The following is a 26662-nucleotide window of genomic DNA, read 5'->3' on the forward strand; positions in this document are numbered from 1 at the left end:
CCGCGGAGCAGAAATGAGGGAGAAACACACAGAAACTCTGAGACTTTCCCTGCCATTAATGCTTGGATGACACACCACGTGTCCTTCCATAAATAATAATAATGTCTAGTGCGGTGGCTGTGATATACCAACGTCCGTTGCCATTATTTTTGGAATGGCTTATCGCGAAAGGAAAAAAAAATGTTTTAGTCGCATAACACCGTTAATAGAAACGCTGTCATTTCACAATATTTTTTTATCGACAATCAGAAAAAAAGCAAAAGTTTTGTGCAAATATGTATTTACGCAGCCCATTCTCACTCCCAAGGCGTCACCTAACTGACGCCTTGGGAAGCATTTGGACATGCTTCAATATCTGACGCTTTAGGCGCCCTTTAGCGTCAGTTAGATGACGCCCTAGGATCGCGTGTACCCTACCCCCACCCCACACCTAAACCTAACCGCGTCCTCTAACAGACGCTTTCCTTTAGCGTCAGTTAGATGACGCCGTAGGATCGCGTCATGTAAGTGACGCTAAAGGGCGCCTAAAACGTCAAATATTGAAGCATGGTCAAAGGTGACGCCTTGGGGTGAGAATGCGTTGATTTACGCCACTTAACCGAGCAAAATGGTTTCACTCGGTTATGCAATTTTAAACGGTTACTGCTAATCGGTTAACCGGTTAACCATGGACACCCCTACTGCAAACTGGAGCGAAGCAGAGACCAGGAGCTCCTCACTATCCGTACTGAAGCTGAGATCGTTCACCAGTGCGTGTACGGTATGCGCGTTTACATGTTTTCGACGTGTCCGTTATACGTCTCATCCTGACGTCGTGTGTCTTCCCGGGATTTTTACGGGTTGTGTGTGAACACACACACAGATCCCTGCAAATCACTGGCAGTGTGAATGAACCGAAATCAGACAATTCCGGGACAAATGCTGGGTCACATTATCCGTGTAGCCTATTTTCTGGAATCTCTGTGTGAAAGGGGCTTTGTTTTCTCATAAATTGACCAAATTAAATTATGTAATTGCAAACAAAGAAATGGCTGGAATGGGCTTATAAGGTACATGTGTATCAAATAACACCCACTATGGTTTTTGATGTAAATTCATTGCACTTTATTAAACAATTTAGCTATTAGAGGGTAACTAAACCCTAAACCAACTTTTAGTTAATGATCTGCAAGAATTAGTGCTGTTTGTTGATTCAAGTAATTTTTTTGACATTTGGGTATACAGTGTTTTAATTCTATAAAATATGGTGTATCCTCTGCTGATCCTGCAGCCAATGAGATTGCTTGCTCAACTTTGAAATAGTCTGGTTCAGTGTTTTGAGGTACTCTGAAACCCTACACCTTCCAGCTCCACCTGTCAAAATAGAAAGTAACAAAATAAATAGAAAACGGAATTAAACAAAATACAAGATGGGCAAATATTAAAATGACATTAAAATTCCTGGGAGAAGAGATATTTTTTCAGCCTCTTTTTAATAATGATAATAGAAGGTGCAAGGCGGATATCTAGTGGCAGTTGATTCCATAAACGAGGGGGCAGCAGCTAAGAAAGCTCTATCACCCTTTGTTTTTAAACGGGATTGAGGGACGTACAATGGAAACCTGTCAGAAAATCTTAAAAATCTCCTAGATGAATGTGGAGGAAGAGATCTTTGAGATAAGAAGGAGCTTGATCATTGAGAGCTTTAAAAACAGTCAACATTTTTAAACTGGAGCCTAAAAATGGACCAGGAGCCAATGGAGTGACGTTAAAATTGGGGCGACATGCTCATATTTCTTTGCCCTGAAAAGACCAGGCTGATAGAGGACTTGTACAACTATATAAATAAATAATATATAAAAATATGAATAATAGTAATGCTATGTAAAATTAATATACTAATATACATTAAAGTAAATATTGTTGAAAAGCTATTTCTAACTCCAATAAGGTCCTAAATAGCACTTTTAAATCCTTATAAAAAGGGTTCTATTTACCACCAAAAACTGCTTGTATAAGTATAAGAACCCTAATTTGGTACCGTTTAGAAAATCTTTTCAGATTGCCTTTTATTAACCAATGTCTTTATTTAAAAGTTATTTAGAATTGAAAATATATATAACAGTAGGTGGGCTTATATGGTACATATTCTTTTTAGGGTCACTTACCCAATATAATGGCTGAACAGTTCTCTTTGCTGTCATATTACACAAATATATTTTTTATAAATAACGGTACAGCACAGTGTTACTGAAATTTCCAGGGCATTTGAAGTGAATATATAATGTTTTAAAAAAGAGTTAGCAATTATTTTACATTGTACAACAAATGTCCACTTGTTAACTACATTTTTATATATCCTGTTGTGTGTATATGTCAGTGGCATGGAAATATTGGGTTCATAGAGAAACTAAAATATTATGTAATGGGCCATCAATTATATAATTTTAATCATGCTTCATATAAAAACACACAATTAAGAAAAGTCTTTCAACGATATTACATTATTGCAAAGCTAAAGTTTTATTGGACCCACACGCAAAACCTAAAGGGTTACTCGGGGGACATTTAAATATTAGGAGCGTTGCTTCAAAACTACTTATGGACTCAAATCTGGTTTTCCTTTGTTTGTTGGAATCATGGCTGAAAGTCGCATCACCGGACACAGCATACTGTACGTGGGACTACGATAAAACCCTTATGCCTTTACAAACATGCAGTAAAAAAATAAAATCAATTAAAATTGATCATTGTCTTGATTAAAAAAAAGAGAAACTACCACAATTACACCATTATAAAAAAAAAATCTAAAAATTTAAGTTTTGCTGACCACCCCCACTAAAGCAATGTGTGTCATTTTGTAGAGATGATGTAAGGGTCACCAGGGCTTCTGTAAGGTGTGACTGTCACACTCCATTCAGGAAAACTAAATTTGGTCAATCAGCTTTTTCATAGTAGAAAAGTGGAACTTAATCCCACATTATATTAGAGATTTTGCAAGTCTTAGTAGTTTTAAAAGGTCCGTAAAGATTTGGCTGAAGGCGAATCAAATATGTGATCATTGACCTTTTTACATATTGTATATTTTTTGTATTCTGGTTTATATGCAAGTAATGTTTATGTTGTACTGTTTATTTTTCCTTGCCGGGACCGCAGATGTAAATTAGCCGTACAGCTAACTCTTGCACGGAGCTTGAACTGTGCATGGTCTCTGACAAATAAACTAATAAATAAATTGCATGTAAATAATTGAATAGGCATTAAAGAGCACTGGAAATGAGAGTATGGGAGGCATGAAGAAATTATTATATTTTCTTATAAACATAACTGTGCAGAATTAATGTATTGTATTAGCAGCCTTAATTCAATTAATTAAACAAACAGGACACAATCTGAGCTTTGTCTACCACTTTATTTTTTTAGGATCACTTTTACCAGCCAATAATTTAATGGTAAAATTTCTGTCCAAATAGTATGTATTCATAAGCTGTGACGTGGTCAGAGCAGCAGTAGTACAAGCATATTAAGGTGTAGAGTGATGCCCAAGATACACAAACACACACACACCAGCTCCTGGACTTCACTACTCTGAACAGCAGTTCAGCACTCTGAAGCTATAAAATACCATAGTAAAGTCCTTTTTGAATGCTGCAGTATGATGCACACTCTGGAAGGATGTGACGTATTTCATTTGCCTTTAAAGTTTTGAATGTTGGGTTAATGTGTGAATATGTTAAAGAGGTTAAATAACCCAAGGTTGAACAGATATGTAATAAATATACAACAATGACATTTTCTACAAGATGTTTTCATTGTGGATTACGGTTAAAAACGAGAACACGTACAATCGAAGTGAAATACAAAACTGGATTGCTCAGCGAAAGAACTGTAGTCAATGCATTTAACATAGGAACCATTTAAGCTACTTTTTTAAATAAATAAATGACACTACAATAAGATATTGCCCTGTTTACATCAGAATGGTTGCTTTGTGTTATGGTCCCATTTTAAGGCTTAGATCAATTAAAGTCAATTTAAACATTTAAATCATAACTTTAACTGTGATAATACTCCTTTTGTAGCAGTAACCAATCATATTGCACTTTCATTCAAAAAAAAAACTGAGCAGCAGGGCGAGATGGGGTTCAGTCTATAGAAACAGAAGCAGATTGAGTGAAATGTTTGTACAGCACATGGATTTGCTAAATAAATACACAAGTGGGTTGGAAAGGAACGCTCAGTTTTTTTTTTTGCTGCTACAGTGGGTCAGTCTTTCTATCATTTGTACTATTTTAAATGTACATTCGTTTCACTCCGCACTCGCAGCAAAACTTGGCCCAGTCCACAGGGTACTTGGTCCCACACTCATGGCAAAACTTGGTGCCTATTGTAGAGTAATTGTTTTCATGTTCTTTCTTCACATCATTCCTATAAACAAGACCAAGATGTGCATGAGTCAATGTTGACTATTCAAAACAAAACTGTGGCCAAAAAGATTTAGGAAAACTGGCCTAAAACATAAACAACTATAGACCTTTTGTAACTGATGGAGTGAACTAAAGTGTTGTTCTTGAATAGGGACCCATTAACGAGTTGATGGACCTTCATTTGCATTCATCGCCAGTCCCAACTCCCAAGAATGTAGCAGTGCAGTACAGCAAAACTTGTAACAACATACCTTGAATTATCTGCATTTTGGACTTTCTTCTTATTCATCCCTATACCAGAAGGTGGACTTCTCAGGGAGTTTTGCAAAACCATACCCTTGGGTTTCACATTCCCTCTGCAAAAAAGAGCAATGATGGTCATAAAACCTGGCGATAATGTCAAAAATCAGGATTAGTCAGTGACTCTGTGTCTTACTCAGAAGGAGGGCTGTTCAAGTCGAATGAGTTGTTCTGTAACTGAGAATATCCTGATGATGAGCTCCTCACTGAGCCAGTGGATGATGTTTTGCTGCTGGGAATCCCTGTGGATAGAGCGGGGAAAAGCGATTTTGATGTGCTTATTTTAACATGATTAAAAAGTAGCATCTCTACATTTCATGATCTGTATTGCAAGTCTACAGCTATAAAATTGCTTTGTGTTAGGAACAGATTCAGATAGCATTGGCCCTTACATTTAAGATCTTCTAGGAGCCAGTTTTATTTTAGTATCATTGAGATACTGTAATAGTTATATATATATATATATATATATATATATATATATATATATATATATATATGAAGAGTTTTGCAAAAGCCTCTAAATGCCATTTGAAATTTTCTTCTTTAATGATGATTTTTATCAAACTTGTATATTTAAGTTCAGTAGTTTCACTTAAATAACAATTAATAGGTAATTATCATTGCCATTTAAGTGAAATCACTGAACTTAAATATACAAGCTTGATAAAAATTATCATTATAGAAGAAAATTTCAAATGGCACTTAGAGGCTTTTGCATCAGAACGCTTCATATATATATATATATATATATATATATATATATATATATACACACACACATGCATACATAAATACATCAGTTTTAGTTATTGTATTACATCAAGTTAAACTAAATAAAAATGAGAGATGCCATCTTGTTAGTAGCCAACTAAAATAAAATAAGTTTATTTTTAATATTTTATTTCATTTGAAGTTTTGATGGTTTTACCTTTTTACTGATGTTAAAAAGTAAAATACCTCATATCCAATTGGAGGTGGGGTGACATAAGAACAATAATGGACTGGATCAATGTTGTAATTTTTATTTTAGTTAATAACAACAACAAAAAAATAAATTAAAAAAAGATTGTAATTGCAAAAGATTAAATAAAATCAAAATATTAGATAATAAATATTTGAAATGTTGAATTACTGAAATTACTAAAACTAATATACTTAATATAGTAATAAACTAAAGCATATATAAAACTGAAGACTCACAATCTCATCATTTAACGTTGTTTTTAGTAGTATTATTTTTGTTTTTATTAATATTCATAATCTTTTCATATACATTCATAATTTTGTAATCATTGTGTTTTATGAATTTGGGAGAGTTGGATGAATATACAGTGTTTTCCATCGAGCATAGAATATAATATATTATATTATATTCCTACGTTAATGGGAACCACATGTTTCTCTGGTAATGTAGTTAGGTTTTTTTTTTTTTTTTCAGCCTATATGAACTGAATCCTATTTCAGAGAGAGAAACGACTGACAAGCAGGAATGAAGATCTTTGCTGGTTCATTATCACTCTCTCTCCCTTATGTCTTATATAAATTGGTAAAATAAATAAGATATATTGGCAGAATGACTGGTGTCTTTTTCATGAAATTAAATAACAAGGGGAAGCAAGGATTTTAAATCTACAATAATTTCTCTACAGAAAATTTGGACTAAACTAGGGATGCACCGATACCGATACCGGCCTCGATACCACATTTTCTATAGTACTCGTTAAAAGTCCCCCGATACCGGGGACCGATACCATGTTCTGAGAAATGGGTTAATCACAGGCGCCAAGTGCCCACCCCCAGGCTCCGGCTGCAGCTCAGAGCGGGGAGATGGGGAGACATGTCAGCCGTGTGGAACAGTGATGCGCGGGTCAATGTATAAACAACCCGCACACTACCAACGTTTTCAACTACCCGCCCGCTACTCGGACCGCAAAAAAAGTAAGAAAATATTGGACCCGACCCGCTTCCTGACCGTATTTTTTAAAAGTAGTACATGCTCATCGTAGCGTCATTGGGCCATAGACGTGCAACAACACCGCATCGCAAGAAGACGTAGCCTACATATAACAAAGCCAGCACTTTGGTCATCCTCTTTCATTATTTCGGCAAATGTCTCCCACACTTTTACTCTTTCTATTTGTGTATTTGCGGAGCTTCCACTCCACAGTCTTCACCTTTTCTCTTACAGCCTCCATCTCTCTGCAGACTAGTGATCATAGACATGGCCGGTTCTTGAACGAATCGTTCCTTTGAACCGCTTCTTTTTAATGAACCGGTCGAACCAGTACACTAAATCGAACTGAATCGTTCGAAACAGTTCGCGTCTTGCGTCAGTGCTGATCCACAAGTTACTAAAGTTACTCACTTTCAGACATGCCTGACAGTCCCTCCGAATCGAAATAAATCAATCCTGAATTATATTTTACTCCAGTAACTCCAACAGTTCACTGAACCGAGACATGTTGTTGCCACAGCTGAGAGAAGTGATGAGCACGAGCAGCTGATACTGCGCATCCGCGTACTACCGAACGCAGAGGTACAGCGGTTCTCGGATCACACCAGTACAGAACTGAGAACTGTTTAGACTGAGCTTGTGTGTCATCTTCGTGCCAGTTATTCAGCCAATAAAGTGTAGGCCTATATATTTCATAGAAAATTGTATCTAGTACTATATAAATACAAAGGTTTAATTGGCATCTTTTTCCAAACGACCTGACCGAACGCGACCCGAATATCATTAAAAATATTTTTGGATGACCCGTAACTGCGGGTAACTGCGGGTGACCGCAGGCACCCGCTCATTTTGGATCAACCCGTGCATCACTGGTGTGGAACTATTTCAAAGTGAATGGCTTTGGGTTAGGAGAATAAGTTTACTTGTAGTCGCCAAGTTACTTATAGTGTTGGAGAATTCTGCTTGTCCTATGTACATGTGAAAGAAGAGTGCTGTGCATGTGAAAGAAGCGTGCATGTGATGTAATGCCAAGCAGAAAAAACTAGGGTCTTAGGGCACATGAGGACAGGGACGAGAGTGGAAAAGTACCCAAAAAACACTTGTAGCACAGATGCAGGTGTTGGGAGGCACTGGGAGAGAAACAGATTGTATACAATGTAACAATGTGCCACTGGGAAAAGTGTACTGAAACAAGGAGCCCATTGTGTAAAAAGAAATGATACGCATGCGCAAGGAAGTTTGCCCCAATTAAAAATAAAATGATAATGCAGGTGTTTTTAATCTGGGAGGAGTAATAAGGAGGAGCAAGGAGAGAAAATATAACAATTTGAGCGCTAATTGGCTACCACAAGGTATAAGAAATGAGTGCAGACCATTGTAAGATCAGATGCCTGGCCGACATCTCACATTGTTGAACTGCTCAATAAAGTTATTCTTCTGAGACCTGTAACCTCGACTCTGAAAGATTTTCTCTGAGAGCTGAACCAGACTTTGATGATTTGAGTTGGGACTGGAAATCTGCCACAACATAATAGTCAGTTGAATGTCTTTTGGGGGACCAAGTGTTATCAGATATTAAGCTGATCGTACTAATACTCTAATGACAGTTAGTTGACATGTAGTTGAAAAGTTACTTATAGTTAGTAAAGTGGACTATCGAAATAAAGTGTTACCCAAGTAATTTAATCAAGCACCATTTAAAAACCCATATATAAAAATATTTAAATCACGTTTTTTTTCATTTTTTTTCATTAAGTACTCGGTATCGGTATTGGCGAGTACTGAAATGCAGTACTCGTACTCGTTTTCCAAAAAAGTGGTATCGGTGCATCCCTAAACCGTAAATTCATATGGATTCATTTTAGAATCTCTTTATGAACGTCAAAGTGGTAGGTGCATAACCGTCAATGGAGTAACAGAAATCTTTCAAATGTTATTTAAAAAAAGATATCCTACTTCCTGTTCCGAAGAGTTTTGGAAGGACATGAGGGTGAGTAAATGACGACAGAATTTCCATTCACTACACTGAAATATAATGTTAAGAACACATAGAGGGATGTAACATGAGCAATCATACAAGTTTAATAGCTTTGGTTGCTTCCCAAAAGGGATGCTTGACAACATAAGTAAGGAAATAATTGATAACATATGTCAGTGACAAATGGAGGAACAATAACTCAATAAATATGAGTCCATACCCGTGCCAGCAACCTGTCCATAGGCTGAGCGCTGAGGTAGACGAGAGGACACATTAGGTACAGCGGGAGAGTTTGCCTTCTTTTGTGGTGGAGGTTTGTACTGCAGACACAGGAACATGCAATGTGTATATCAACCCACTCATACCAACTTGCTTATTGTATTAACAAAACTAGTTTGAGGCTGCTATTTAATAGCCTTACCATATATTGTTTATTTATCAGTGTTAGTAATATTCTTACAATTTATGCACATGTTAAGTAAAGAAGGTACGTATGCCATACAGTTGTGTATGCCAACCATTTTTGGAGAAATAAATTAGCTTCATTCAGATTCCTAAAAAATGACGTGGTTCAAGTAATGTTCACAGTGAGTGAAACCTTACCGGAATCCTGGCTGGGGGTTTGGCTTTCTCACTTCCAGGAACCTTGCTCTTATTGGAGATTCTGGATGCTTGCTCCTTACAGAATTTAATGTGGCGATCTGCTGCATTCTCACTAAAGCGTCGCTGGCAATAGGGACACTGGATATAATCTGAAGAAGCCAATAGCTGTTAATGTTTTTACTCATATTACTGTAACTATTCCAAGTGTCAATAAAAAAAAAAATATATATATATATTTTACCTGGATCATAGGATGGAGGAGGGGGTGGAGGAAGAGGTCCACCATCTTTTATGACTTGATTTAAGCCTTTGGCGGCCCGAATGGTGGCAATGAATTCTTCATGCTTTCGGCGCCAATTTGACTGTTTCTTGGGTGGTTCAGGCTGTTTAAAAGCAAACATTTAGTTTAAAAGGATAATATACATTTCGGGGGCCTTACAATGTAGTTATGTACCATTATTAAAAGTATGATACATATTTTCATGCTATGAAAACGATAATGGGTCAACAGTATACCATTCTATACTTTTTGAAAATTGAAGACAAAAAAAATATATATATATATTGGCTCATATGCATCCACTAGTGACCATAAAAATAAAAATAATAATAATATCGTCTGATAACTGATATGGTACCTATACATTGTGAATGAAAATTAAAATCAGTTAAGTGATACAGTTATTTCATTTTATTGAAATCATGATGTACAACATGTAACCGACATTTGCCAATTTGTCCCCTCAACTGTTGGTTTTACAGAAGAACGTGTAGTTCTTGAAACATCTGGAATCACAAAATTAATCATGGTTAATTATTTTAATCTACTGATATGCTTAGTTTCTGGTAATAAAGAAGTTTGAAATCAAGCAGCTCTGTCATCATTACAACATGTAACACCAAGTTTACAACAGTAACCATGACTCCTTGAGAAGGGGAAAGGTGCTACGCTAGTGTTGTCACAATACCAAAACTTTGACGTCGATACAATACCCAACTTAAATAACACGATACCGATACTATGGCAGAAACCTAAAACAGGAAAAGTAAATAAATAGACAGAATGTCTATAGGGAGAGTTTGCTCTAGTCCCAGTTGAACCGAAGCCCCAACAGGCTGAGGTGCCCGAAGGATAGGATTTTGTACTGATACGCCGGACCCTCAAAAGCAAAGCGCAGAAAGGGCTGTGTCCAAGAAGAATCGAGACGTGAAAGTTTGCATCCTTCAGGTCTTGTTCTCCTGAGAGAACATGAACCACCATGAACGCAGCTTCAGCATACTTAAGCCCAGACATGCGAGAGCTTTTTTAGGAAAAATTTGCTCTCTCTAGAGCTGAAGCGCACAGGGGGATGTCCATGGCCAACAGCGGGGAAATAGTGCAATCCACTGAGGCACTCAACTGAACTGCCACGCTCAAGAGTTTTTTTCTTTCTTTTGAGTGATAAGAGTGATTTTGCTGTAGCACGCCATTACACAAACACGAAGGAGAGGGTTTTTCCAAAAAGAACACTCAAAAGTTGTCACTTCTTTAGAAGTAAGACTGCTGGAACAGGTCATGAATCAGCTCGGCTCCAAAGCGAAATGTAAAGATGCTTTGCCCCTGCTGCTCATTATATACTTGCACTGCGTGGTTGACCGAGTAATTTTCAGGCCCGTTGAGAACTCCATTTTGGAAATCTACAAAACTAATATTTAAGAAATTGCAGGGGCTGCCTCCACTTGAGAATTAGATTGGCCCATTATTAAAGGAGTTGCTCACTTTTGAAAAAAACTTTTGCTGATAATTTACTCATCGCCATGTCATCCAAGATGTCCATGTCTTTCTTTCTTCAGTCGAAAAGAAATTAAGGTTTTTTATGAAAACATTCCAGCATTTTTCTCCATATAATGGACTTCAGTGGGAACCAGACGGTTCAAGTTCCAAAAGAAACTTTAAGTACAAACTGCAAACTTGTTCAAGGGGCTTTAAACGATTCCAGACGATGAATAAGGGTCTTATCAAGCGAAACGATCGCTCGTTTTATAAATAAACAACAAAGTTTAAGTTTTATAAGCTCAAACGCTCGCCTTGCTCTGTTCTGTAACGCACTCCTGTTCGAACTCGTTCATCAAAACGAACAAATCTTTTTCTGAGTCATTTGATTCATTCGGCGAAAGAAACAGACGAATTGATTCGGAAAAAGATTTGTTCATTTTGTTGAACGAGTTCGAACAGGAGAGTCACGAACGTGCACCACAGAACAGAGCAAGGCGAGCGTTTGATCTTATAAAACTTAAACTTTGTTATTTTTTTTTTTTTTTTTAAATGAGCGATCTTTTCCCTTGATAAGACCCTTATTTATTGTCTGGAATCGTTTAAAGCCCTTTGAACAGTTTGCAGTTTGTACTGAAAGTTTCTTTTGGAACTTGAACCGTCTGGTTCCCACTGAAGTCCATTATATGGAGAAAAATCCTGGAACTTTTTCATTTTCGACTGAAGAAAGAAAGACATGGACATCTTGGATGACATGGGGGTGAGTAAATTATCAGCAAAAGTGTTTTGAAAAGTGAACTACTCCTTTAAGGTAGCAAATGTTAAACACAAAAGCCTTAATATCAGAAATGACATGTTGAGACACAAAATTCAGTTATATGAGGAAAAAAAAAAATAAACAAAGTCAAACATTCAACTTACTTTATCAGACTTAGAGCTGCTGGAAGAACTTTGTAACTGAAACATAATCAAAAGGGGTTTCAGAAAATTTTAGAACATTGGGGTAGATATGTGGGTAGCCGTGGAGGAAAAGTTTCTGAGCAGAGGCTCTTTGAGAGGCCAAGGTATTCTTCACTTTTGATATTCTTGCTTGAGGCCAAACCAGAGTTTGACTGTTCCAAGGCATGTCCACTTAATATTTCAAACAAGTAAGCTGAGAAACAACGGCCCCGTTTACACTGCCCAAACAAACATGAGGCTATGGGTGAATACATACATGACATTTCATTAGACCAGTGTTTCCAATACTGCTCCTGAAGGACCCTGAACACTGCACGTTTTCTTTGGCTCCGTAATCAAACACAGCTCATTATCACATATATCCCCATAGACATAAAATAGATCTAGACGCCCTATTGGCCGCTGGGTGCAAGAAATGTGACAGCCATCTTTAGCCAGTCATACTCCTAATTACGTTGCATAGCAGCAGTTAAGATGCTAGAACACTGTGCAGCATATTCCTGCTCGAATCAGCGGACCATCACAAATAGAGCTCGGGGGGATTACTTTTCACAAATCACCGTACTATTGGTTGTATTTTGTTTATTTCCTGTATCATAGCTACATGTATGACCTTTGCAGCAAAAAAACCCATGAAAATCAGTTCGGTATTGAGTGATAAGATTAATTAAATGCACCTGCCAATCAGATTACACTGAGTGGAGCGTGTGACCGGTCTCCAGTAGGCAGCGGTTGATGGGGCAGCTACTCTCTATCATGTGATAATGAGCTGATGAGTTGAATCATGTGTGTTTGAATAGGGAGACAAAGAAAACGTGCAGTTTTGGGGGTCCTTCAGGATCAAAGTGAATTTCACAAAAAAAGAAGTTCAAAATTATGTCCTCCAAGATTTTTTTTTTATTATAGAATTTTAGATTTCTTTAGAAGACTTTAGATTTTTAGGTTGCTCTTTGTTTTGAATTAATACACTGTAAACCTTGATGTATTTTGAGTCATAACAAATCATACATTTTTCTTAATATAATATAGAAAAATACCTTGAAAGTGCTGCAAGTCATTTTGGATAAAAGCATATGCCCAAAAAGCATCAAAATATTTCCTCCTGCCCTGCCGATTATATCTTGCTCTGTCTAAATGCGCTTAAATCCACAATAAGGACGCTTACTATCACATATTACACATGAACACTTTAATAAGCCAATAGAATGCAGGTTTACGTGTTACATGCCAGGCAAAATTGGGGTAAAACAGCTTAAATAGTTTACAACCACACGCATTGTCAGCTAACTAAGCATAATCGGGTTAAGAATGTGCATCTAAATGCACTCATTGTCAATGACTGTCAATGGTTCACTACCATATCAAAATCATTATACCAGACCAACCAAGTTGAGACACTCATTGGATGTTAGTGTGTAGGAGCAGTGTAAACTAGCCTTACAAAATACATTGTCAGATATTATTAACTAGTGCTGGAAACTGCAATAAAATCCAGTAAAATGTATGGATTCTTTGCCTTTTTTCTTATGTTGTAATAATACTAAGATGGTAACAAATGACACTTTTGCCACTGCAGACGGATTTTATGGTGACAGCAACTACACTGTTTCTGAATGTGCATCATTATCAACTATATACTGCGTGTAATCACTCACGGTTCACATCTCATCATCTGTGAACATGGTGTGGTTGTTTCCTCACCTTTGGTTTTATGGGTTTGACTGTAGAAATATCGGTCCCCTCTGCCCTTTGCCTGCTGGAGTCAAACACCTTCCTTCTTTTTGCCACTGCCTTCTGGCAGATCGGCACATGTTTTTTCTACAATAGATAATAAGGTGGGCGGGTATGAAATGACTGTGACAGCACTGCGTTGACAGGGTAATAATTACAGGATTTGTGTCTACATAGTGACCTGTGAGAAATACATGCCTTGTTGCTAATCTTGATCTAGCAACTGCTATATTGATATAGCAACTTCTTAATATAGCCTCAAATGAACCCTCAAATTTTGTGTAGGTGCAACAGGGAAAAATCACTCACTGTGGGACAACATATTGAGTATCATGGTAAAGCAATACTTTTTGGTTCAAGAGTGTCGCTGTGGCACCAAGGATCACTTAATTTCTTGATATTTTAATGGTTTTATTTTGGCCCATCTACATTGATCTGATGACGATACTATGTTAAAATTGCTTAACACTGGGATGAAAAATAGATTTTTTCTGACCTACATATGTGCAATTTAAGACTTTTGAAGGCCAAAAAAGGATAATAAATAACTTTAAAACCATGTCAGTGGGCATTGGATTATTTTGTCAATAAATGCTCTCTCCTCAAACATACAGCTTTCTTTTTCTCTCAGTGTCCTTATCCTGCCCTATTTCTTCTCGTCCTAAAGCTGAACTTTGACTAATAGTCTTTTCGTTTTCATCTGTGTCCGTGAAGAAATTAAACAGGCTTAACTGATAATTATAGATTTTGTGAATCATTATCTTAAACAAGTTAATTTACTCAAAGCTACCAGGTCAGTATTGCCACCTTATACCAGCTTTGGAATTAGAAAAGTAAAACAGATTATATCATGTAGGGATTTTTATTTTATTTTTATGTTTGCAAGCACATTTGAATGGCAAAATAATTTACAGCAACCATCAGCAGTCAATTCATTATATATAAAGACATACTTACAATCACCCTCGAAAAAAAACTTCTTCCACATATTTTGCAGGGCACCAGGTCTTCAGAAACAGGAGGAGATTCTGAAGACAAACAGAAAATATAAATAGAAACAGATCATCATAAGACAGAAACAACAAACACAAAATGATAAAGATCAAAGAGTAGTTCAGTCTGTTTGGGTGTCTATGCAGCCAGTTTACTCAAATGAGAACAGATCAAGCAGTAGTATGTGAAAATAGGTCAATCCTGTCAGTCTGAAGAATGTCAGTTTGTAGGGAGAAAGAAAAAGGGGATCCAGAATGGTATGTAAAGCATTTGACCTTGTTTTCGCTTATGTTTAAACAGACCTAACGTTACACTAGAACAAATTAGTGACATGGAATCAAGCTTGCTGAATCAAATGTCACAACAAAAGCACTTCTCTCTCTCTCTCTCTCTCATATATATATATATATATATATATATATATATATATATATATATATATAATTATACACACGTGTGTGTGTGTGTTTGTTTGGATGTGTATGTACATAGTCCCTAAAATAACAGTTAAACGTCATTATTTTCCTACAAAACGTCATTCTCTTCCGTGGTGATAACCTCAAACAACAGCGCTGAATAAACCAAAGCTGTGCTCCATTATACAAACACACACACTGAGTGTTAGAGGTTAGATGCACAATATTCAATATATTTTCATATGCATCTTTAGCTTATTTAAAGCCTTACCTTCTATTTCCTCCATCTTTCCTGCTCGGTAAGACACTAAAGACGATGCTGTAGCAAGTTGGCTCTTCTAGGTTACCGGCCTGTCCACATGCTAGTATCCTTGTTTTTGATTGGTGTTTTCCAGTTTCCCCGTTTCCCTGCAGAAATAAACGCTGTGCAGTACCCGCATCTGGCCGATAGATGGAACGTGGGAGGCGACCAGGCTGTGGATTATAATCGTCCACTAACATTTTATATCATTTACGACTTTTTCGAAAAATATTTTCTAAAGCTATAATTACTTTAGCATGTTGTTGTTGTTTTTTTTTTATATAGGGCCCAAGTTATTTTTCTACATCTTATATCTAGCCTACTGCTGGCAATGTCCAGAGTCCAGACTAAAACTAGAATTTCCAATCAAGCCATTCAATTGAGTCAATTGCAATTGAGATGTCATATTGCACCACATTCCTCGGTTTTTAAACTCTGTAATCTTATTAACAAAGTCCTGGAAAGCAACACATCAACATGTCTGGACGAGATATCCAACAATAGAGCCCTTGACATATAGCAGTTGTGCTTGGATTCAAACCAAACTAGTATTTAAAAGGGCTCTATTGTTCGACATTACTATGTGGGATAGGAAATGCATGTGAAACATCAGCTGCACTGTCTAGAATTCGTCGCGCTGTGTTAAATAGCCTTTTGATTTTGATTTTTTTTACCCTTTAATGTAGGCAACATTAAAATCTTTTACAAAAAAGTAAACAAATCTTTCTCGTTCACTTCCATAACTTATACGTATTTTTTACCCTTAAATGTACATTTAAAAAAAAGTTAACAAATATTTCTCGTTCACTTCTAAATAGGCTACGTCTTGATTGCGTGAATTATTTTGACCGCGTGACCAATAGTGAACCAGAATGAGTGAATCAGGCATGACATGTAAAGCAATTAGTTTCAACCTATGGTTTCAACAAGGGGAATGCAAAAGAATGTAAAAAATGCCTACAGTATTAGCCTACCCGTTTAAAAGTGAACAAGTCTTATAAAACACGACTCACTTTCGCCACCTATTGGAGAGTACGATGAAAACACAAAATAAAGTGTCATGCAAATCAGTGAACAGGTTCGAAAGATTCGAATCACTGAGATGAATCAAACTCCTCACCACTAGTCAGCATAAGCAGATATGATGGTCTTTGGATAATCCTCGCATATAATCAGCACTCAGGAACGCGCATACGTCATCCCTTTCTTCTCATGCAGACTCATGAACAGAGGCAGCAGCACCTCTGACAGCACCGTCGCATCCCACTGAAGTATTACCAAGAGCGACAAAACTGCACAGCCTTGACAAGAAGAAAATTAAACGTCTAGCCTACAACAGGTACGATTTGCGGATTCGCTCGACTTTATACGTCTTCTTAACCGCATCCTATGATAGATTTAGTCGCGCAGACTTTAGCATCTGTGCTGTAGCCTGTCCGATTTATATAACAGGTGCATTCATAAGCTCAAACGCAGTATGTTGTGCTGTAAATGAAATAATTGCTCCACTGAGATTTGCACTTGTAGCTCTTATTTTGAATATGCCATGTTGATACTATGTTGACGTTATTGTCTTGCACGTGACATGCCAAGGACGAGACGAGTTTCCTCACAAACGTTTATATTTATGTATTTTCATCATTTTTAACGTGACATCATATAAACTAGTGCATTTTACGCTCTAATAATACATCTGTCAAATTGTCACGAATAGATTGTGTGTTCGTTTAAACAGTGTAAGAACAGAATAGCCTATCATATAACATTACATTTAGCCTGATTATATGTGTTTATTTTCAAGTCTGGTTTCAATTGATAAGGTAATTGATATTCTGAGTTTAGGGCATTGAAGGGTATAGTTATGAATTAAGCCATTTTTAAGATTATCTCACCCTTATTATGCTGCACATTGTAACTCATTAGAGCCGTTATCATTTATTAATATACTAGGCCTACTGTATGTAGTTGGTTCATTTAAAAAAGTGCTTGTTGGAGGACAACTGCATTGATTTGTGGCCTTTGTGGTACTGATTCCTGAGACATGGGAATAACAGGATAACAGGAAGTTTACAAATTAATCCAAAATGTAGAATGTAAATGACTACTTCATTTGATTCTAGATATTAGTATTAATTAGAAACATTGCATTATCACTCAGGTGTACGACCTGTTCTCTGATCATCCCTCAATACTTCAATTATAATGAGTGGGTCTTTAAAGTGAAATGTAAAGAAATGCATATTTTACCGTCAGATATTTTTGAAACCATTTATACAGTTGAAATTAATTTCTGTGTTCATCCTCAATAATTTATCTTGAACACTAATCAAGTTAATTCCTTGGTACATAAACTTTTAAGTTTTGCAAGCTGTTCTATCCCAGGACTCAAGCATCAGTGGTTAAGTTTTGTCCAAACTGTTGCACAAACTTTTTCAGAGGGTGGGTTGGTGGATTGCACAGAGGTCTCTGAGGCATAGTCAGGGAAGTGTGTGACATCTCTTCTGCATGGTTGTCAATGTTGCCTTGAGGAACTGCTCACTCAAGTCCATATAGATTTTTTTACGCTTAGACCTGAACTCTTGTGCCAAGTGAGCTTTAAATTACATTTCTTTCCCATTAATACATAGACAATTACTTTGGTGTTAATGGACAAGACTCTTTTTTATAGATATGATACTATTGATCTGTGTGGTATTATTTTCATGTTATCACTGTGAAGCTGCTTTGATACAAACTCTATTGTAAAAAGCTATATAAATAAAGGTGACTATGGTATATTAAGTGCAATGGTGATAAAAAAATAGCCTATGTGCACCCTTAATGTGCCCCTATTATGCTATTTTAAAGTGTCCTAGTTTTTGTTTTAGATGATTCTTACAGTAGAAAAATAAACACCTTCATTTTCTCAATATACATGGCAGCATTACATTTTTTTCTTACAGTGTCTGAAATGGTTGGATTAAAGGATTCTCTAAACCCCTCCTTTCTGAGAGCCTACTCTGCTCTGATTGATCAGATGGCACAGTCTGTTTTGATTGGTCTACCGCTTATGGTGTTGGAGACTAAACACCCATTACAATATCAGAATTTCAGCTCTGGAAACTTCTTCAGCACTTGTATGTGGTGAAATGAACAGTAACTATGGCGGTTTTACCATTTAAATTCGAGCCACTTCCAATTCAGTCCTCATTCTTTGGAAGCGCATGTAAAGTGGATTTGCTTTCGCACCACAGAAAACAGCGTCTTCTCTACATTGTGACAACAAGAAACAAACTCTTAGGCCTCAGCTACAACTACATCCGTCAAAGTGGGCATTGTTCGCAGGCAGCCTATATGAAGAGCAGGCATAGAACATTATTTGGTGCTAACCTACGTTTGTGGAGGAATTAAGATTGGAACTTGTTTCAGGCATTTCAGAATCAGTTGTTTCTTTTGGGAGACAATAACTCCATTTATTAAGCATTTATTAAGACCTTTTCACAAACAGCTATATTACACACTACATGAAAGGTATAATATCTGAAAAAAGCATTATAGGGGCACCATTTTCTGTATTTATGCATAATAATACTCATATAGTTGTATTATTATTTCACTCAGCAACCAGAACCTGGAGAATCAAAAAGTCAATATTTTAGTTTGAGAAATGGAGTATGTGAAATCCTTTAATACCGTGAAACAGCCCTTTAATGATGACCTCATGCGTGTTACACCACACACTCACAGTTGCACCATTTTGAAGGCAACAGCTGAGAATGACTGTACTAAGATGATAGCATGTGCTAAATATAACTCTGAGCTCAGGGAAGACTGTCCTTGCATCTCATGAGTGATATTTAGTTCAATAAAATTCGAGATAATCTCGCAGATTTGTGCCACGTCTGTTTTGACGTGTTTGAGGGATCAGAACATTAAAATATTTTATGGGACTCCCTCCCCCCAACCCACACAATATTTAGAGGAGTTTCAGATAAGAAATCCAGAAGGACAATTTAGACATGCATGAGATCACAAATGTGTTACAGAATAAACTGTCCCTTATCCAAGCTTATGTTCTTATCTAGGTCAGATTATGGCTCCTTACAGTCTTTACATTGTTGTTTGGGATTCCTAATAGTTATAACAGTTTTTGTTCAAACACTGATTAGTATTTAAATCAGTTTAAAATGTGTGAATTTAAGGAGTAACATTTTCCATTTTTTTTTAATTTTTCAGTCTCTTATGCTCAGCAAGGGTGTATTTATTTGATCAAAATACAGTAAAAACAGATATATTGTGAAATATTATTACAATATTTTTTTTCTATCTGATCATATTTTAGAATGTAATGTATTCCTGTAATGGCAAAGCTAATTATTAGTGTCACATAATCCTTCAGAAATAATTATAATATGCTGATTTGGTGCTCAGGAAACATTTGTGCTGCTTAATATTTTTGTGGAAGCCATGATTCATTTTTTCCAGGATTCTTTGATGAATAGAAAGTTCAAAAGAACAGCATTTATTAGAAAATGTTAAAGTTATAACGGCTACTTTTGATCAATTTAATCCTGAATAATAGATTTAAGTTCTTTAAAAAAAAAAAACTTTTAAATGAATAGTGTACATTTTAGCGGTGTAATTTCTAGATTGTTGCATATTTTCTTTTTGAATTAATTACAAACATCCAACAAATAAATCTTTTAAACATTTAAAAACAAATAAAATATTTACAATTATATATAAATTATTAAACATTTATTTATACGTTTCACAATTTACACTTATTATACGTTTAATTTTATGAAGTGCTGTGAGAAAAGGCTATAAATCTCCACCTCCAACATCCTCACTCGCAATATAGCCTATGTGACGAAATGAGGCGAAGACATGCTCAAATCTCCCGCGGAAAACTTTATTACAAGCTTACCGCTTTGAATCGAGCTACAGCAAGCAGATAGTTTTGAACACTGGCTGGTTATGTATTTTCTCAAATATGTATTTTGGATCATTTTCAACCCAAGAAAAGCTACAGACTAGAGCCCGACCGATAAAATCCGATATTTCGGCCGATATTTTTTTATTTATTTATTTTTTATTTAAGGAACGCGCAACAAAACATTAACAGATTTCCCTAACATTAGTTATTCGTAGTTTTTTTTATGAGTTTTAACTAAAATAATATGATAATGCATTTAAAAAAAATTATTTCTTTTATTGTCACAACAGAACAGACTGATGATAGTGGCATTAGCTAGCTTTGTGGTTAGCTAGTCTATGATGAGCCATAATTTAGCAATGTACTACGTCATACTGCAAATTGTAAAACATACATTTTCAATACAACAATGAGAGATGATATGTCTCATTGCTATAAATATCACGCGCTATTAAAGAAATACTTCAGTCACATTGTCAAAAGTTAAAAGGACAGTCAGTCAACTACACTGTAACAACGTAACGTTACTATTACTAGCTAATTCCGCTTCATTCTCGGTTTATTTAACAGCACCAAAACTGGACTTGATAGTCACAAATTTTGTCATGCTTATTTGAGTTAAGAGAACGGATGGAGATGTTCTTTTAATTGTTATTCAAGCAATGTATGTCTCGTGACCAACTCAACGTGGACAGACTATACAACTCCAACACTCATGACATGGTTCAAGTGTGTTTCGTCTGTTTTTATTTTGTTATTCATATATTCATTTATCGGCCATTATAACTGCCGATACCGATAGTTTGGAAAATGCCTAATATCGGCCGATAATATCGGTCTGCCGATATATCGGTCTGGCTCTGCTACAAACCTTTGTGCAGCTTTAAACCTTTAGGTAATGTTGATATAGAAATTAACTAATATAAATTAACTAATATAAGCGCTGTCACTATACACCTAGGATGGCTTGAGGGTGAGTAAATTATGGGATAACTCAAGTGACTTATTTCTTAAAAGTCACTTGAGTTTTTTCTTAATTACTTGCAAGGCATCTGCATGCCACAGCAGATCTGTGTTTGACCAAATAAAACCATCTCTGTCTGTCACAGGCACTGCTATGTTGATATGAATTAGATATGACTGATGTCGAGGTGACATATGAAGACTTCATCGCCTCTGGAAGGACCGGCAGACGCAATGCTGTGCACGAAATACTGGGAACCTCCGGCGGGCTGGATGCTAGTGGACTCTCCCAAACTCTGTCTGAGCTCAATATCAGCAAAGCAGGTGAGTAAAGTCCCCATAACCCATCACGGCTCCTTCAGCAAGAACATGGAGTGTCGTCAAAACACTGCAGGAATGTAATATGGCACGAGAGGCAGGCTGGCCATGAATAATGTATCAGACAAACCTGCTTTGGGCAAACTAGAGAGTTTAGACAGCCTGTTGGTGGCTTCCCAGACCAGTTTTTAGCTCAAGACAAACATGGATGTGCTTTATCAAATATAGGCCTGTTAGCTGAGGGCATCCTTAAGAAAAAGCATTGCAGCAACTGTTAAACATCCTGCCTTGCCGTAGGGTGTCGAGTATCTGCTCTTGTTGGGCAACAGCTCCCTAGTCTTCATTAAAACATCTGTTTTTTGGTTCTGTTCTTGCTTTCACTAACAAAACAAATTTTTTCACTCTCAGAGTCAGGGAATGATGGAGAGAGGAGCCAGAGCTTTTCAGACTCTGAACCGAAGCAGGAAGAAGACAAAGGGGAAGCAACATAACAGACTTCAGTGAGAGAATCAGTCAGATACCCCCTCTAGTGGCTGATTTTTATAAGGATGGAGGGGTTGACACTGAAAATAGTGCAGCATCCCTCTCTCTGAAGGATCCGGATGGAGGAGACTTTGCTTTGAGGAAGCTACTGTGAAAGGATGGGCCTTATGAATCATAGCGCTGCTGTTTTACTACAGTGATCACTACTTTAGCTGATGTAGGTATGACTTTTACTTCGATATTCGCTCTAGTTGGTAGGTACCTAGAGTGACTGGTGGGATTTGAGTCAGAAGTATTCACATCAGAATGATGAAAACACTCGGGAGATGAACAAAACCCACTAAACTTGTGATTTTCAATTCACCAAATAACTGCCAGTGTAGTGCAGCTATTACGCATTTTTATAGGTGTAGTAGTGTTGTCATAGTAATATCAGATTTTGATATTAAATTGTGCTTTGTCTTATCTTAAACTGATATTTTCAGTTAATGTTTTCACTAGGTACACATAATATAAGTGCTGCACTTTTTGTAAACACTCACTGAATTCGTATAAACTGTCTATTATGGTCTTGCATGACACTGCCCCTGACAGAGTCGGTATGTATAACTGTTCACATCCCACAAATTTGTGAACCCATCATTTTCAGTGTTGCGATTCTAATTTGTTTGTTTCATGATGAAAATTCGTATTATATTGTGAAATCTGGCTCGATTTGAAGTCTTAATTACACTGCCTATTTATTAATCCATTTGAAAATGTGTTCAATTGAGCTTGCCTTACCAAACCTCAGCCCATATTTTGTCTTCCAGCTCTATGTCCTAAATTTTGCATAAATATATTTGATATTTTCATCTTTGGGTATATACACATTTGAATAAATTCAAGAAATCTTTGGGAAAATGGTGATATATTTTTTAATTATTTCTGCATATATTTATTTATAATGCATTTACCAATGTTTCGTGAATCAATGATTATTATAAGTGCTCTGTACTAACTTAGGCACTGATTAAGACAGTGATACAGATATTCCACTGGATGGCACTGTTCACTCACTAATCTATTTTATTCTAAATGCAGCTCCATAATGAGTGATTGAAGCCAGTGAACATCATCCATTTTGGAGTTTTATATTCTTTTCATATGTCAGTTATATGTTGTTATATATATATTTAGGTCACGAACCATTTTGGCTACTTTTTCTCCTTAAAGGGATAGTTCACCCAAAAATACAAATTTACTCACCCTCATGTTGTTGTTCTAAACCTGTGGCATATGATGAAGGAAGGAACCATATGTTGGTTTTCCCACTTGCTATTCATTTCAAAATATCTTTTGTGTTCAACAGAACAAAGAAACTCGTATAGGTTTAGAACAACTTGAGGGTGAATAAACAATGACAGAATTTTAATGTTTGGGTGTACTATCCCTTTAAAATATGGCAATATTTAGCAATGCAATTCGCATCATTAAAATTAATTTTATTAATACACAAATAACTGGAAGAAATGAATTGCAGGTGGGACAATCTTTGGGAAGACAACCTTTCCTTCCTTCATTTGCCGTGCCATTTCTCAGTAATATTTTGAGACCTCGAACCCTTTGGCAGAGCCGCTGACCTTTTCTGTCTTTTAAGTGGCAGAGCTGCACATTAATCATTAATCAGCTTACAGCACACTGGAGTTCTCAGCCAATTTTCACAACCAATGAATCCATGTGGCTTTTCTAAGAGATCAGTTCTTTAATTGTGACCCCAGTGCATGAGCCATAGAGACGTACGGTAGTTTAAAGGCAGATAGTACAACAGCCTTAAAACTTTGATCACACACTCCAGTTGTAATTCCAAATCTGTCAAGCGTGTCCGTCCACTCAATCACACTCCATAGAGGTGGCATCTGGTGCCCCCTGTAGTTGGTGTTTGATTGGAAACCAAACAGCAAAGGTGAATTTGTGGATGTAATCATGGGCCTGTATGAATACAATCAGTGTTGGGGGTAACGTATTACAAATAATGCGAGTTACATAATCAGAATTAGCATTGCTTTTAAATTTACAATAAAATAGTTACTTTTTCCAAATAAGTAATGCATATTCTTTTCATGTGGAGAGAAATCATGAGTAAGATGTGGCGTTAATACATACAGTATTCTCTAACCAGACATAAAGGAAGACTGCGATGTTGGTCTAAAACATGATGTTAACCCCTTAAAAATGAATTCTGAAGATCTTTTCCATGCAGTTACAATTGGAGCTGGACTCATGAACTTGCACATCCTCTAACAAATGAGCTGTTTACATTTTGATATATTGGAACAAAACTCTAAATGTTAGACTTGGACTGTGGTTTTGCTCTGGAGTGCAGAGTGAAAATTCAAATCTATGCAGAGCTATTATTCAGATGGAAGGTGTCTGTATGTGTGGGCAGGGCTGAATGGCTCAAGGGAGTGAAATTGAATCTGTGGTCTTGGAGCTCTGATACTCTTAGTCTGCTACCTCTGACAGTGATGGATTTTGTCCTGATGGGAGTGTGTCATACCATCATTTTTAATCTCCCTCTTTCTTTTTCGCACACACACACACACACGCATTCACATACAAATTACCTTAATCTGTGAAAACCTAACTACAAACCACAATTAACTTTTAACAATGTATAGTTCAACCAAACATGAACATTCTGTCATCATTTACTTAACTGTTAAAAAAAAAAAATCTGTATGACATTCTGTGTGAAGCATAAAAGTTGAATTTTTACAAATTTCCTGCTGCTTTTTTTTCCACACAAAATAATAAAAATGAATGGGGACTGGGGCTGTCAGGCACCAAAAATACCACAAAAAAAAAGGTCTTTTCAGGTTATACAAAAACATTGTCCAAAGAACAGATTGAGACTTAAAATTGTATTTGCTAAAATCTCTGAGCCGCAGCTCTTAAATCAAATGTGGCACCATTGACATCAATAACTTCTGGTCATATGATTCACGAGAGCCAATGATGTTTGGCATCACTGACAGCAAAAATATATTGGCTGTGTCCGAAATTTTTGGAGCTGCAGTCCACAGTTTTTCCTCTTTGTCGCCATCTCTGTTCGAAATCTGCAATTGCAGTCATTGGCGGAATTATCAACTTTACGCGAGCAACTTTAGTTCGAAACGGCACAGCGTGGATGTACACAATGTTTGAGGAGACTGTGCAGCTGTCAATCGCCGCGTCGGTGTTGATACTGGCGATATCATTTTCTAATGGCATTCAGAATCACAGATTATTCTTTTTGAAAGTATGCCCAACATAACTTTTGTTCTGGTTCTGACATTGCAGTAAATCGTGCTGATTAAATCTAAAAATCGCTTATCATCATGCAAAACTGTGCAAATAATACTTTGTTCTCAAATTGTTAATGTTAATAACCTCAGCATTGCGTGACTACATGTAATGTCCTTCCGATATTTACCATTGCTTTCGTTTTGTTTTCGTGCTGCGGTTATCAGTCCGCCATAGTAGCAGTGCTTCGCCTTCTGAGAATATAGTTCCCAATATTTATACGGTAAAAAGATGGCTGTGTCTCATATGACCTTGTTATTTGTACACTCTGTGACTATGCAAATCACAAAATGCAAATAGGAAAATGTTTGCGTTATTTTGTCACTTAGGATTAGTATGCTACTGCAACCATTTACATCCAGTCTTTGTGCTAAGCTAGGCTAGCGGTGGGTGCATCAGACAGAGTTACAGCACGCACGGAGATGAAAAAGGTATGTATGGAGTTATCTAACTGTTGGGGATACTGTCGGAGTGTTCCATTAATTTAAATTAAATTAAATTCCATAAATTAAAGTGTATTGGGTGATATTTCAGTCACATGACTTTCATCTGGCTTACTTGACTATAATTATAACTAATAACAATAAATCAATGAACCTGACAAATAATAGATTGTATAAAACAAAAGCTTTTAAAGGGATAGTTCACTTTGAAATGAATTTTTGATATGTTTTAGCTTACCTCAAGGGCATCCAAGATGTAGGTGTCTTTGTTTCCACAGTATTTTCAATTTTGACATTTTTCGGTCAAACCGTTGTTGTCTGTCAGTCATATAATGCAGGTTTAGGGGGTCCACCTCAAAGAGCATGCACAGAGAAGTCAAAATTAAACATGATTCAATGACTCGTGAATGTAAGTACACACTGATGGCCTAAGACATGAAACGAGCGGTTATAAACCGCTTGTTTCGTGTCTTAGTGTACTTACATTCACGAGTAAATTCACGAAAAATTCACACCAAATTTAGTCACAGAGCATTCATCATTGATCTTAAAATGAAATAATTATTTAATGATCATTATTTGTAGTGATTCATTCCTTTAAGATAAATAATTAGTTCAACTATAATTTTGGTGTTAATAATTCCAATTAACAGTCAATGAAGTTAATGAAGAGAGCTAGAAGCATTTACTATAATCACAAAAACACATCACCTTCAAATAAAAGTAGCCTAAATATATTAATTTGATGCGTTATTATGAATTAATTGCTTGAAAAACTTAGAAGAGTAGGTGATTTAGAGTTTTAAATCGGATGA

General features: G+C 36.4%; 2 protein-coding genes across 5 annotated transcripts in view; one reads left to right on the forward strand and one right to left on the reverse strand.

Annotated features, from left to right (window-relative positions):
* Positions 1-791: 791 nt before the first annotated feature.
* zc2hc1a (zinc finger, C2HC-type containing 1A) overlaps positions 792-26662 on the reverse strand; it is a 50635-nt gene continuing 24764 nt past the window's right edge. The window contains exons 3-13 of one of the 4 annotated variants that reach the window (XM_089125775.1): positions 26086-26200; positions 15369-15571; positions 14646-14716; positions 13659-13775; positions 11919-11954; positions 9486-9627; positions 9245-9393; positions 8862-8961; positions 4843-4948; positions 4658-4762; positions 792-1353 (exon numbers count right to left, since the gene is read on the reverse strand). In XM_089125775.1, the coding sequence (XP_088981901.1) occupies positions 1335-1353; positions 4658-4762; positions 4843-4948; positions 8862-8961; positions 9245-9393; positions 9486-9627; positions 11919-11954; positions 13659-13775; positions 14646-14716; positions 15369-15384 (861 nt within the window). In that variant the 5' untranslated portion in view covers positions 15385-15571; positions 26086-26200 and the 3' untranslated portion in view covers positions 792-1334. Of the gene's footprint in view, positions 1354-3372; positions 4408-4657; positions 4763-4842; positions 4949-8861; positions 8962-9244; positions 9394-9485; positions 9628-11918; positions 11955-13658; positions 13776-14645; positions 14717-15368; positions 15572-26085; positions 26201-26662 lie in introns of those variants that run through there. The other 3 variants (XM_089125773.1, XM_089125772.1, XM_089125774.1) reach the window with 3 other exon arrangements.
* On the forward strand, positions 16355-26092 carry pkia (cAMP-dependent protein kinase inhibitor alpha). The gene is made up of 3 exons (XM_039667059.2): positions 16355-16737; positions 21426-21603; positions 22006-26092. Exons 2-3 carry the CDS (start codon positions 21453-21455, stop codon positions 22086-22088), a joined length of 234 nt encoding a protein of 77 aa, XP_039522993.1. The 5' UTR covers positions 16355-16737; positions 21426-21452; the 3' UTR covers positions 22089-26092.

This window comes from Pimephales promelas, chromosome 22 (assembly GCF_988280905.1).
Source record: "Pimephales promelas chromosome 22, fPimPro1.hap1.1, whole genome shotgun sequence".
NCBI lineage: Eukaryota > Metazoa > Chordata > Actinopteri > Cypriniformes > Leuciscidae > Pimephales > Pimephales promelas.